The sequence below is a fragment of the Phascolarctos cinereus genome, unplaced genomic scaffold (genome assembly GCF_003287225.1).
Source record: "Phascolarctos cinereus isolate Bilbo 61053 unplaced genomic scaffold, phaCin_HiC Scaffold_2;HRSCAF=192, whole genome shotgun sequence".
Taxonomy (NCBI): domain Eukaryota; kingdom Metazoa; phylum Chordata; class Mammalia; order Diprotodontia; family Phascolarctidae; genus Phascolarctos; species Phascolarctos cinereus.
The window spans coordinates 340,090,541-340,104,992 of record NW_027555625.1 but is presented as its reverse complement, the minus strand read 5'-3'; the positions used below and the strand labels follow the sequence as shown (position 1 = coordinate 340,104,992).

Below are 14,452 nucleotides of genomic sequence, written 5' to 3'. Positions count from 1 at the left end.
TGTGTGTTCTTTCTTCAGATGGGGTTGACCGAACCTCCACTATCTAGAAACTGAAGGAGTTAGTGACCGCGCTGGCCGTGAAATCGACTGCTGTGGGTCCAGTGTCAGCCATCTTCAGACTTGCACAGGATCCTCTGAGATACTTTGCAACCTTTTTTTTTCCTGGTCCCTCTCCCATTATGATTTTGTGAGAGCGTAGGTCGTTCTTGTAAACATATCATTAGACCCGGGATTGGTTATTTTGTCGTTTATTACGTCAAGAGTAGAACAGCGAGTAGAATGGATTGGTGGGGAGTGTGGAGGAGAAGGGAACACAGGGGAGGAGAGGTGGGTCTGGTGAGGGATTTCCCAGATGAAATAATGGATGGTTCCAACAGTGAGAGAGAGATAAAGGAACATGTCATCGGGAAACAGAAGACCCTGGCCCCAGGGAATCCCTGTAGAGAAGAGAGCCTGGCTTCAAAATCAGTCAAGATGCATGTGACCAAAGCAAGGTGGCATCTCACAGCTTCACCTTTCATGTCTCTCATTGATTGGCTTTTCCTGAGGCTCCAACCTGAACCAGAGATATAGAGCTACTTAGGAAAGGGGGTGAAAAGGGAGACATTTTCCTCCAACTAAATTTCAGATAAACTTCAATTTGTGTATTGTTTACATAATAACAAATCTAAAGGGTACATAATAGGTAAGATGTCAGTTAGGGCTTCTCATATTGTTGTAAAGGATTTTTGTTCTTAATGATGATATGGGATGTTTTTCTCTCTGTTCATTTTTAAAATAGCAGCAGGATTGCATTTTTATAAATGGCTGCCAAGCTCTGCTTCTAGGAAAGATGGACACTGGCATGTAGAACTGATGGGGGTTTTGTTTTTGACTTTGTTTTAACTTTTGAGCGCAGAGGTGTAGGTTGATGAGAAGGCTGGGGATGTAGCTTGAAGAGGTGAACAGTGTGGATGATGCAAAGAGGAGAGTGTCATGTGATCAGTGTTATGGCTTCTCTCTCATTTCACAAGGTGATTTCTAAAAGATGCTGCACCCTTACTGTCATGGATCTGCTTCTAACCCAGAATCTCTTCCCCCTCCACTCACTAAACCCCATCTGATTAATCCTCTATCTCCTTTCCCTTACCCCCACCACTCCCCACCCCCTCCCACTTCTCCTTAAGCTGTTAGCTTAAAAAAAAAAATCTCTGACACTCAAAGGTGTTTGCACACATATTCACCTAAGGAGGGAAGCAAGCAAAGGAGTTTGTACTTCCCCTGTGGACATGCTATGTATACATAGGCAATGAGCAGGGCTTGGGATGAAGGAATCTAGCTTGAGTGATGGGGTATGAACCCTATAGATAGTAGTCCCTTGACTCACTGAGGAAAAAGGGCCCTGAGCCACTGGGGAATGGCATAAGTTGACTGCTGGATGAAGGGTACAAATGGGGACAGTCTGTCCGCCAATGTTCAAAAGGGAACAAAAAGAGAAAGAGGGGGAGAAAAGATGCCTGTGCTTCCCATTTCCACACTTAACAAGCACAGAATCCTCTGCTTTTGTGATGCTGTTGAAGGTAGGGGTAGAGGCAGGAAGGTCAAGGAAGGAAGGGACTAATATATAGGGGAGAGAAATCTTATGATTGTAATGGATACCTGTAGGATAGCAGGGTTTAAATCAGGGATTTCTGTGATGCTGGTTGGTCTTTCCACACACAGAGAAGAAAGATGTCATTGCATAGTGATGCTATCATAAAGATGGTACCCTTTCTTAAGGGCAAGAAAGTTAAGAGAGTTTGGTGCTGTGAAAAGCGCATTAAAGGAAATCAAACAGGAGTTGAGGTCTGTACTAGAAAGCTGGACCATATAAGTCTTGGTATCAATGCATAGCCAAAGAGGCAGGTTCAGGGAGATGACATAAAAGCCAGTTCATTAGATGAGTGAGTTGGATGCTATTCTGATGATGTTTAAGATCTGAATTGACTGAAAGAAATATTAGGCTAGAAGAATCACTATATTTATGTTACAGTAGAGCTGTTTTTAAATATGTTAACCAAGTTAACAAAATTAGCACAGAAGAAAGGGCCTTCTCTATTATCAGTCTACAAATGCACCATCTCTGTGGTGAAAAAGACTTTAAAAGCTGATTTATGTTCTGGGAAAGAATCAAGTCACTTTCACAACACTGGAGTCAGGCCTTCTAGGACACCTTACAAACATTGCTTCATGTACTCATGCGTCAAAAAAAGGACTGAGCCTAAAATTTGGTGTCTCCAAGTTAAAGATCTAACTCCATGTGCAGAAAGAGGCAGCATTTTTAGTAAATGTTCTTTTGTGTTGTTATTGTTGTTAATCAAGGAAATGTCATGATGCCATTTTCATGGCATTTGCTCTGTGGTGTGTGTGTGTGTGTGTGTGTGTGTGTTTAACAAACTGTATTTCTTGCATTTTGTTGTTGTTAGGAAGGATAATCACATGTACAACAGCATGACTTGTTTAAAGGTATAGTGAAGGTAATAAGAAAGGCAAGGAGGGTTTGGAAAAGTTTATTCAGAACGCTAAGAAAGTATAGCAAGGAGGGTGAGAAACCACAGTATTACATGGCTAGTATAAAAAAACAAGAAATGGTTGAATCTCGAGTTGCACTCTAAGCAATTCTAGCTACATGAAACTTGCAGCTCAAAAAAGAAATTGTGAACACAACTGCATTAGCATGAAGTCTTTAAAAGGAAAATGACACAAAAGTATTTGCTAATTGGAATTTCTATTTATTCCTTTTACTGAATATAGAAGCAAAGGTTATCTGATTATTAGAGATATGCTTTTGGATATGTTGCTTAGTACCTTGCTGTGGCTGGTAACCATGATAATGTCTGTTATTAATAACCACATCAGTCATTTTTAAAAGCTTATTTTTCATTGACTGTGTATAGGTTAGTTATCTACTTAGTTGTGTTTTGCTGTTTAGTGTTTTAATTAAAAAAAAAACAGGGTTTCTGTTAAATTTTAGAAGACTACCCCTGCTCTATGTGGGGCCTGTATTGACTGCAGGTATAGAGCTCAATTTAAAAAAAAAAATCCTAAAGCAAAAGAAATCTATTTATTTAAAAAAAAACCAGTTGCATGCATAACGCTGTGAAGTCAGATATTTAGTAATAAAGCGGCAGTGCCTTTTTTTGTATTTACCCATTTACTCCAAATGCAACTGTTTTATAATAAGCAAATGTAAGATGATTTTTTTTAAAAAAAAATCAGAATAATGACTTTCACTACATATATTTTTTTGTTCTTGTTCTGATTTCAGCGATGTATTCTTAGCATCTCTGCACACTGCTCCAGCTACAGTAGTGTGCTGCTACAATATTCTTATCCTTATGTATGATGTTTATTGGTGCTTTTTATTCATAGTGGTTTCTTACCATTACCAATAGGAAGAGACACACACCCTATGTATACAACATGAAACATTGCTGCTGATTTGTTCTCACATGCTTTGGGTTCCACTTCTTAAATGATGGCTGGCAAGCCAAATAGACCCTATGAGGTCTGCAGAGTGATGGTTTCTGGGCCAAGAAGCTATCCAATCCTCGTGTCTGATTTGTACCAAGAAATAGGGCTACAGCTGACAACCACCACCTCCCCTTCCCACTTCCTACCTTCCCCCAACCCCATACATACACTTCTGTTACCCTTTGTTTGAGAAACATTGAGGAAAACATGCTTTTCTTTTGAGGTGTCATTTTCTACCTTTCAGTAAGTAGAAGCATTCCCAGCAGCCCTTTTTTCCCCTCATACCACCCCTATCCCCCAGCCTGCTACAGACACAGGATTTGTGTCTCCTCTCCATTGTCAACTAGAAACTTGAGAGCATCTCCTCCAGCCCAGGCAAGCACAGAGATTCAAAACCAGGACTATGACATGCTTGCCACCGGGTTGGGCTGGGCTGGACTTTATACACAGAGGATGGACAACTGAAAAGAGGAGAGAAGCAGCACAGGGAATGAGCAGAACCCAAGTTTGTCTCTCCTTCAGAAATCTCTGCAGTCAGTCCTAGTTTGGGGTACAGAAAGATGATACAACTTTAGGCTTTCTGAATGTGCCTGATGACAAGTAGATCCTGCAGAAGTATAATTTGCACACACAGCTATAATAACACTAATGTTGATTTTATACAAATCATCAGAGTTTGCAAAGTGAGTTTTATTTTTTGTAATTCCTTTATCTTTACTTAAAGGTGAATGTGTATTCCTCTGGGAGGAATAGGAAGCAAACAGGAATGTTAATAATGTTAAACAGAATACTTCCTCCCTTATTAATATATAACCCTTATGTATTTATGCATAATGTAAGCTGACTTTTAAAAAAAGCTTTGCCTTTTTTTGTTGTTGCATGCCCCATGCGAGCAAGCGATATTGTACATGCATGCATTTAGTCCTCTTTTTCTGTACAAAATTAGTGCATAAAGGGATATTTTTGCCTAGTTTATGTTGCCAAGCAATGCATATTTTTAAATTTTTTTTGGTCATATATGGAAATAGCATGTTTGTTACATGTAAAAGCTTTACTGATATACAGAAATACTAATGTTTGAAGATGCCCTTCTTGGCAAGTATACAGTTTTCAAATGTTGTTACCAGTGAAAACACCCTTGTGGTTTAAACTTGCTACAATGTATTTATTACTCATTTCCTCCCATGTAACTAAGAAATCATGGCTATATTTCATATATTGAAAGTGAAGGGAGATGATTAATACAAGGTTTTGTAACACTGGGGTGTGTTGGCCTTTTTCTTCCCTTTTTGACAACATGATTAATTAGAATCATTTGATCACAGATTTCAAGTTGGAAGAGATGTTAGAACCCATGGTATCCGACTCTTTCATCATCCAAGGTGAGGAAACTTGAAGCAGAGAGAAATTACCCAAAGTCAATAGCTAATAAATGTTGAAGATGCAATTTGAACCCAGGTCGTCCTAACTTTCAAGTTCAGCGTCCTACACTGTCCCACTGCACAATACTGCCTCTTAAAGAGAAAAAGAAATAACACCAGTAGGAAGAGGAGGAGCAGCCACAGTAATATAGCACTTGGTACAGCACATAGCAAGTGCTATATAAATGTTACCTAGTAGTATTATTAATAATAACTAATGTTTTATAGTGCTTTATGGTTTGCAAAGCATATTGTAAATCTGAATGTATTTGGATCTCACAACCACTCTGAGAGATAGGTATTATTATTATCCGTATTTTAGAGATGAAGAAACAGAGGTTGTGACTATATGCAGCTCACAAGTTTTGCCAATAAATGAATCCCTAATTGAGTGGGAAAGTTTCTAAAATGTGATCTTTGATGAGTTATTTACCTCCACCTTGCTCCTCACTTTCCATAGTTCTAGAAGGTAGCTTTAACTGACCGTGGGATAAGTGGAATGAAAACCTAAGTTTGAACCTCATTCTAACTTATTAAAAGACAAAACTGAAGAACTTTCATAACCCACCAGTAATAGCACTGACTTGGGAAGGTTCATTCCTGAGAAAATTATGCCCATAGTTAAGTTTGTAAAGACGCTAGAAGGGAAATTAAGTGCTATTCTTTAGAGAATGATGGCTAACACGTTAGGGAACCAACCATAGGAATGTGGCTGGTAAAGGGGGTAGCAATGGGTTTGAGCCCAAGAAGTGAAAGTAGAAGAGGAAAAGTTAAAAAAGCTTTAATGAATAAGTTTTCATTTTTAGACTCCTTAAAAGTTTACAAAACATTTTCTTTAAAATAAACTTCTGAGTCAGGTAACTCAAGTATTATCCTCATTTTGCAGATGAGAATATTGAGAGACTCACGGTGATGCAAGATCTCACTTGAGATCATACAGTGAGTGTCCAATCCAGGATCTGAAATAATGTCTCCTGATTCCAAATGTAGCACTCTCTCCACTATGCCCCATTTTTCAGGAGGGTTCAGTCATCTTGCTAGATTCAATAAACTCTCAGGTATCCATGTTATGGAAGAGAGACTCAGGGGTGATACAAAATGGATAAAAGAAAACAGATACTTCCTCTTGGGTCACAGACACATTCATACCCACTCCATTCCATTTCTGGTTTGGACTCTTCTCAGCTTTGGAGTAGGGGGATGTTTTAAGTAAGTATATCATCAACAGTAATCTATAAAGCCTTCATAATTATTTAAGAGCTAACTAGAGTTCTCTGAGAAGACTTCCCACAATGTTTCTGTTCACATGGACACATAGTGATAATAAACTAATGATTCCACATTAAACCAATGTGATGTAAGTCAAGTCCCACATCCTAGCACTGAATAGATAGTTAATCAGATGTACAAAAACACTTGTGTTTTCTGCTTTCAATCTGCATTCTGGATATTTCTGTCCCAAGCATCATGCTTTCAAGGAAAACTGCCCTCAGTCCTCAGCCCTGCCACTTCCCAAGTTCAATTCTTCCTGTTGTGAAACCACTCAACACATCTGAGCCCTCACCAATAGTTGTATGTAAAGGTCCTTGACTCACAAAATCAGGGAGTGACTCTGCATTGTTTGTCAATTTATTTCAGGCCTACTCTAAGGAGACTCTCTTGGGAGATTAAAATTCAATGGATATTTTGACCCCAGCAGCTCTGTCACTTCAGCATATCCTCATGTAATGTGACCATGTAATTTCAGATGTAAGGGACAACCAGGAATGATCAAAAGCCAGGAAACCAGTACAACACATTTCCCCTAATGTCACCCTCATTAGCCAAGAAAACATTAATGGGGGTGGGGGGAAAGATGAGGGTAGAGGGGAAGGTAATGCAATTAAGTGACTGAATGTGTTATGAGAAAGTGTAGATGGATTTAATAAGTGGTCCTAGTGGAGAAAAGAGGGAAAGCACACTCTCCATACTTCTTTCTGACTCATTTTATTCCTGTGAGTATCACAGATCCACAAGACACAAGGATGGGAAACACTGAGGCAAACTATTGAAGGCTTAAACATAAGGGTTCTGTATACCTAGTAGTATAGTAGACTGTTGGGAATTCCTTTGGGGCAAGTGATTTTTCAGCTTCACTAAGACCTGTACCAACACATTTACCAGGTTTGCTCATGGAACTATTAGTCACAGATGTTAGTTTTTATGTGGTATAAACAACAGAGCCTCAGTGTCAGACTTTCCTCTATGGAATCTATTCAATTTAAATGTATTTGGAGTAGTTTTTGTTTTTGTTTTTTTAACCAACCGAGAAATGTTTTTTGGCCATCTTACAAAGCTCATACCTTTTAAAAAGCAAACAGATTTGTGTTTATATCTGACTTGGTGGGCATATTTTAAAACTGGATACACTCACTCTGTGGACTTTAAAAATTAAATTCAGGGAAAAAAATATTCAGAAGCAGAGAACGTCTGATCTAAAGAAAGGGAACACAAGGAATGAAAGCAGTTCTATTTCTTCAACATGGGGGGAAAAAAAAAACTCCATGTCTCCTTTGTCCTCCAATTTGTTTTCTGAGTTGTTTTTCAGTTGCCATGTTATAAGTTAATTGACAGCTTCCACAGTTAAATCAGCTACAGGTATCCAACTTAGCTCTTACTTCATTTGTGCTTGAAACAGTTTTGTCCATTTAGGCCAGGACGAAAAGTAATTCCCATGGCCTTTTCATAAGCCAAAGCTTTGCTTTGGTTGTGTCTGATGCTTCAGAAGTTTTATGGATCCATGATGTCCTCTTTGTAAATATACCTTCCATCAGTGCTGAACACAACCCATCCATGATTTCTCATTCTGTGAGATTTTTGTCTTTATCTGCCTATATCACCTCTGAAAATGATGCTACGGACTTTCCTTTGGGTCTTTGAACAGGCTGTCCCTCTATCCTCCCTCATACTCTTGATACATGCATGGTTCTGTTTCCAATTATACTTTCCTTGCAGATGCTTCCATGGCCATTTCTGACATACAAAGCCATCCCTGCTTATGCCCACCACATAGCTCTCAATGATCCCCCTTTAGTCACCTACAGCTCTGAGTTTTTGGAGATTGTGTTATTCTTTAACTCAGTGGCATCACCAGAATTTATTGGTGTTAAAAAGATAGGCTTCATGTCAGGGATAACTTGAGATCTTTGAAACCATTATATAATTTCCTAAATACAAATCAGCCTACTCTTTTTTTTTTAGTTGATAAAAAATATTTTTTATATTAACCCATCCTACCCATGAGTAATTAATATTTTTCCCAACTATTTAGGTCAATCTTTATTTTTTTAAACAGAGGTATGTAGTTGCATTGATATAGTTCTTGTCTCTATCTTGGTAGAGTAGTTTTATATTTTTTAGACTCGATCATTTATTTTTTTCAAGTTTTTTTAAAATTAGTTTTCAACATTCACTTCCATAAGCTTTTGAGCTTAAATATTCTCCCTCTCCTTCCTTACCTTCCTCCCCAAGACAGCATGCAATCTGGTATAGGCTCTACATATGCATTCCTATTAAACACATTTTCACATTAGTCATGTTGTAAAGAAGAATTGGAACCAATAGGAGGAACCACAAGAAAGAAGAAGCAAAACAAAACAGAAGAGAAAAAAAAGAGCAAATAATATGCTTCAATCTGCATTCCAACTCCATAGTCCTTTCTCGGCATGTGGATAGCATTTTCCATCATGTGATTTTTGGAGATGTCTTAGATCCTTGCATTACTGAGAAGAGCTAAGTCTATCAAAGTTAGTCATCGCACAGTGTGGCTGTTACTGTGTACAACATTCTCCTGGTTCTGCTCACTTCACTCAGCATCAGTCCATCTTTTTTTTTTCTGAAGTCCACTTGCTCATCATTTTTTATAACAACAATAGTATTCCATTAATATACCACAACTTGTTCAGCCATTCCCCAATTGATGGGCATCCCCTCAATTTCCAATTCTTTGCCACCACAGAAAGAGCTGCTATAAATATTTTTGTACATGTGGGTCCTTTTCCCATTTTTGTGATCTCTTTGGGATGCAACCCAAGAAGTGCTATTGCTGGGTCAAAGGTTATGCATATTTTTATAGCCCTTTGGGCATAGTTCCAAATTGCTCTCCAAAATGGTTGGAACAGTTCACAACTCCACCAACAATGCATTAATGTTCCAATTTTCCCACATCTTCTCCAACATTTATCATTTTCCTGTTTTGTCATGTTAGCCAATCTGATAGGTGTGATGTGGTATCTCAAAGCTGTTTTGGTCTGCATTTCTCTAGTCAATAGTGATTTAGAGCATTTTTTCACATGACCATAGATAACTTTAATTTCTTCATCTGAAAACTTCCTGTTCATACCCTTTGACTGTTTATCAATTGGGGAATGACTTGCAGCCTACTCTTTTCATCCTATTCAGTCCTAGAACCAGCTCTTGAGTATCTTTCAAGGTCTTCTTCCAACTGTTTTGTCTCTAGTACACCAGTCAATAAACATTTACTGAGGTACTACTCTGTGCCAGACATTGAACTAAACAGAGGAGATAAAAAAAAAAAGGTAAAAGCCAAGCTCTGGGGATACAAATTAAAAAGCAGCTGGCTAAAATAATAACTAGCATTTATATAATACTTTAAGATTTGCAAAACATTTTACATGTTATCTCATTTGATTCTCACAATCTTGTGAGATAGTTTCAATTATCATCCCCATTTTGCAGATGAGACGCAGTTATCGCTTCTGAGTTGATTAGTCCATGTCTGACTCTTCATAACTCCATGTAGAGTTTTCTTAGCAAAGACACTAGAGTGGTTTGCTATTTCCTTCTCCAACTCATTTTAAATATGAGGAACTGAGGCAAACAGAATTAATAATTTGCCCAGGGTCACACAGCCAGTAAGTTATCTGACATCAGATTTTGGACTCAGGTCCTCCTGACTCCAAGCCTGTTACTCTATCCATTGCACCACCTAACTGCCCCATATGAGACACAGGAAAGTTTTTTGCCCAGACTTGAGAACAGGTCTTCCTGACTCCCAAGTTCAGCACTCTATCCACTGCACCATTCTAGCCGGAAGCAACATATATGCATAGAAGTAATGACAAAATAAAACATATACAAAAACTAAATATATATGAAGTAAATACAAGATAATTTTTTGGAGGGAGGTACTGTAGTCAGGGGATTAGGAATAGCTTCACCTAGAAGGATGAACTGTGCTCTGAAGGAACTAGGAATTCTAAGAAGTGGAGGGAAGGAGGGAAAACATTCCAGGTATGGGTTGTTCTTTGTCCTTCCTTCTTGGAGAGGACCATGACATCAGGAAGGTGGTGCCATGACTTGCAAATGAATTGGATTTAAGTGAGGGAAGGCCTTGCAGAGTCACTAGCCTTACTTCTCCTCTGGAGCCTTCTGGGTCCAGTAGCAAGATGTAGATCAGGACAACTGGAGAAGGCCCTGCGGTATGGGAGAAAGCCTTTGAAAAGACACAGTTCTAGGCTTTGCGGGTGTGGCAGAGGGCACTGCCTAAGGGCTGGGGTGGCTGGTGCCAAGACCTTCCCATTGGTGGTAATTCCTAGTGGCAGGGAAGATGCTGGCCATGGGGCCTGACACCACCACCCCCCATCCCCACCCCAACAGCTGCAATTGCTGCTGAGGCTAGGGCCAATTGCAGCTATTGGGGCAAGATGGGCAGGATGTCTTAGAGGGGCGAGTTGCAGGATGCCCAGTGGTACAAGGTCATTGGGGCCACTGCCAGTGGGGACATCACTGTGGCTGCTGCCCTGCCCCTTCACCAGGTGGGCAGAACATAATTCAAGTTTCCCTATAATTCTCCAGCATTCTCTTTTATTAATCTGATATGAGATGAGAAGTGTTGACAGACAGATGTGGGCTATAATGGTCTTGTTAGCAATCCCAACAACTGAGATATACTCATGACTTCAGGGGAGGGGAGTAGGGAAGGCAGAGGGGTTTACTGAATATCCCCTCCTCTCGCCATTTCCCATCCAGAGCTGAGTGATCAGAATTGTGGGGAGGGTCCCTCTATACTTTCTGGGGTGCTTTCCCTTTTCAACATCTAACCTAGCCTTCGTTCTGCACTCTGCCTTCCAGTGACCAGGTTTCTTACAGTAAAAACAAACTCTTAATTTGCATCTTTTGCTTGATAAAGGGATCATACTTTAACCCAATGTCAGAATATTGCCAATTAGAAATAATCAGCTTAATTTGTTTAGAGATGGGCAGATGAAGATTATTAACAAAATAGGGTGAAAATTAAAAAGTAAGGTGCAAACCATTTACCTAATTTTTTCTCTTCACTTCTGGGATTACTGCCAAGCTAGTCGCCTTTATTGCCCTAGAACAATGAAACTATTAATCTTGCCAATTACTTTTTAAAGCTTTTATAAAATTTAACCCTTATTTTTTCTTAAAACAAATTCTACAGCAGTACCCCAAAATTTGCTAAGATGTTTCGGAAGGGAGTGAGTTCCTGTAATTACTCCAAAGTCTCAGGACTTCTCTCCTGCAATCTTAAAGTGATTAATTTCTAAACTCTTAATGATTAATCTCCAAACCTCCAGAATCTGCTAAGATGTTCTTAGCGGTTCTACAAATTTTGATTATCTGACTTTATTTCTGTAATTCCAAATTGGCCAATTGTTGAAATGACAGGGGAAAAAATGTTTTACAGGCTTTTTCTTTTCTTGTAACCTAATCTCCTGCAGAAAGCCTAAAATGGGAGTTAGTCCTGTTTGGGATAATTGCTTCAACTATGAAAGTTCTTTAATCTTTCCCAGTTTCTAAACTCTGGCTACAGCCCTTAGAAGTTCTGGCTGGCTGCATTTTAAACCTTTCAAGTTGACAGAATCTAGCTCAAAGCATGACACAGATGTTCTGCACCTTACAAAGACACAGACACAGACAAAATGACAAGACAAATACAAACAGAACTGGTTCAGAAGAAGCACACAAGTTACCAAGGCATGTGGCTAGACATGTAGTTATAATTTTACACAGGTGCGCAGAGAGACCCCAAATTCACAGAGGCACAGAGATAGTCCAATTATAGGAGTGTGCAATTCAGAAAGGATGTCTTACCAGAGGGATCCAGGATGAACCAGGTCACAGGAAGGGCCTTGGAATTTTCCTCACAAAGAAGGGTGAGCTCAATCAAAGGGTGAGCTAGGATTGCAGCAAAAACAAAGGACAGAGGATTCACCACGAGAGTGGGGTTAGACTCTGCAGAAATAAATCTCTGGTGGTGCCTCATCCACTTCCACTGGTACTGAAAGTCCAATAACCCAGTTCCACGTCCAGTCCCACTTCTGACACCAATTAATGTCAATCAGACTAAAACTGGCCTTTAATCTGGGAATAGCCATAGCCAAACAGAACGGGATAAAGACAGGAGAGTCAGGATACAAACAGAAGTTTAATTAATTTCCAATTTAATTAATTTCAAAATTACAAGCAAGGACACATGTGCCAGAGTCCCACTCCTAGTGAGAGGGACCTGGTTTAGTGTGGGGATACTTACATCTGTGGCTATGCAGTGAGTTATAGCCCTGACAATGAGGGGTAACAGCAACAATGTGACAAGTTTGATTCATAGCAGGGCCTCATGACCAGAACATGGTTATGGTAGGTGCTTTCCCAAGCTCAGAGAACACCTAGTGCTGGGAAACAATTCTGGGATTTTGCTGTGACTGCAATCATCCACAGCACAAAGGATTGTTGTTATGCCAAGCTCAGGGCACAGCCTGCTTGCTGGGCCTTAGCTCTGGGAAACAGGATGTTTCCAAATAACTTGACACACTGGCCATACTGGAGTCACACTGGAATGGTTTGTCATTTTCTTCTCCAGCTCATTTTACAGTTGAGAAAATTGAGACAAACAGGGTTAAGTGACTTGCTCACAGTCACGCAGTTAGTAAGTGTCTGAGGCCAGATTTTAACTCAGGAAGATGAGTCTTCCTCACTCCAGGGCCAGCACTTTATCCACTGCACTACCTTTCACAAAAGGAAAAAATGTAGGCAAGTCACAGCTGAGCTTAACCTTGCTGTAAGGATTTATATAAATGGAGGGAGATATACAAAGATACAAAAATTAGAATAGGCACAGAATTGGGGGCAGGGAAAGGGCCCATAACAATAAGATTAAGCCAAGGGTTCCTGTTGGAAAGTAGTAGTAAAATTTAGGTTGGAACAAATTTTAGGGTGTCAAATGTCATATAGAGAAGTTTGGACTTTATTCTATAGAATAAAGCATAAGAACTGAGAAAAGACCATTGGCTCTGGCATTTAAGAGATCAATGGTAAATTTGGAGAAAGCAGTTTCAGTTAAATATTGAAATTGGGAGCCACACTACAGGAGGTTGAAAAGTGAGGAAGTGGAGGCAATAAGTGAGAAAAACTTTTTCAAGGAAATTAGTTGTGAAAAAGAGGAAATATAGGATACCTTGAGCCTGACATTTGTGGCCCACAAACTGTCTACCCTTAAGCACCCTGAGCTCAGCCAGACCAGATTACATCCTAAAGGCCTGACCCCAAAAGGAGTTTTTCCTTTTGGTTTGTATCCTCAACCTAGAATTTTACTCTGGAGAAATATCCTAAATGAAGTTTAGGTATCGCTCATATACAGGTTTCACCAAATGGTGTAACACAGGGTTCCCAGTTCCTACATAGGCACTCAATATATGATATAGGTGTTGGTTATATATTAGGATAGCCTTTATTTCACCTGTTAAAAGGAAAATTTTTTTGTTTGGGCTTTTGCCCTGATTAACAAGGCAAATTCAGGGAAAAGAGAATTAAAAGAGTTTATTAAAATACATCAAGATAGCAACACATTGATGGGCTGATCATTAGAAATCAGCAAGGAATTCAAGATGGAGCCCAGCTTTTATTGCAAACTTTCAGAATGAGATAAAGACAATTTGGATAGGGCCACATTGGCAAGCCATTGCATCTCAGCTCCTCCCCTTGACGGTATGTGATGTTTAACAGGTAGGAGGTAACCTGGTACATGAGAAGTAGCAGGTAATACAAAAGCTTCAGACTGGGTGACATCTCCACTAACAGAGCCTCCCTCAAAAGATCCTCCCTGATTTACAAGCAGGACTGGGAACAGTGGGTCACTGAGTCAGCATTACTTTCACTATGCCCACCAAAGAAAAATTATAAGAAGCAAGTAAATCAAAGAAGTCCATGACCAAAGGAAGAAAAATAAAACATTGGATGCTCCACTGAAAGTAAAGTGAGTCAACATTTATTAAGCCGTTTCTGTGTGCTAAGCACTGGGAATGAAAAAAAAAACACTCTCAAGTTTAATGGGGAAAACCACATGCTAACAACCATGTCCAAACAAGACATAGACAGGATAAATTGGAGATAATCTCAGAAGGTGGGCACTAGTATTAAGGGGAATGGGAAAAGATTTATTGGCCGTGGTGGTATTTTAGTTGAGAATTGAAGAAAACCTGGAAGGCCAGGAAATGGAGATGAGTAGGAAGAGAATC

At 39.5% G+C, this 14,452-nt stretch overlaps 1 protein-coding gene across 3 annotated transcripts in view; it reads left to right on the top strand.

The window, feature by feature from the left end:
* Positions 1 to 4,751, top strand: part of SAMD4A (sterile alpha motif domain containing 4A) — a 286,970-nt gene extending 282,219 nt beyond the window's left edge. For all 3 annotated transcript variants that reach the window (XM_020991290.2, XM_020991294.2, XM_020991287.2), the window contains one exon: positions 19 to 4,751. In XM_020991290.2, coding sequence (XP_020846949.1) covers positions 19 to 47 — 29 coding nt within the window. In that variant the 3' untranslated portion in view covers positions 48 to 4,751. The remainder of the gene's footprint in view (positions 1 to 18) is intronic.
* Positions 4,752 to 14,452: the final 9,701 nt, after the last annotated feature.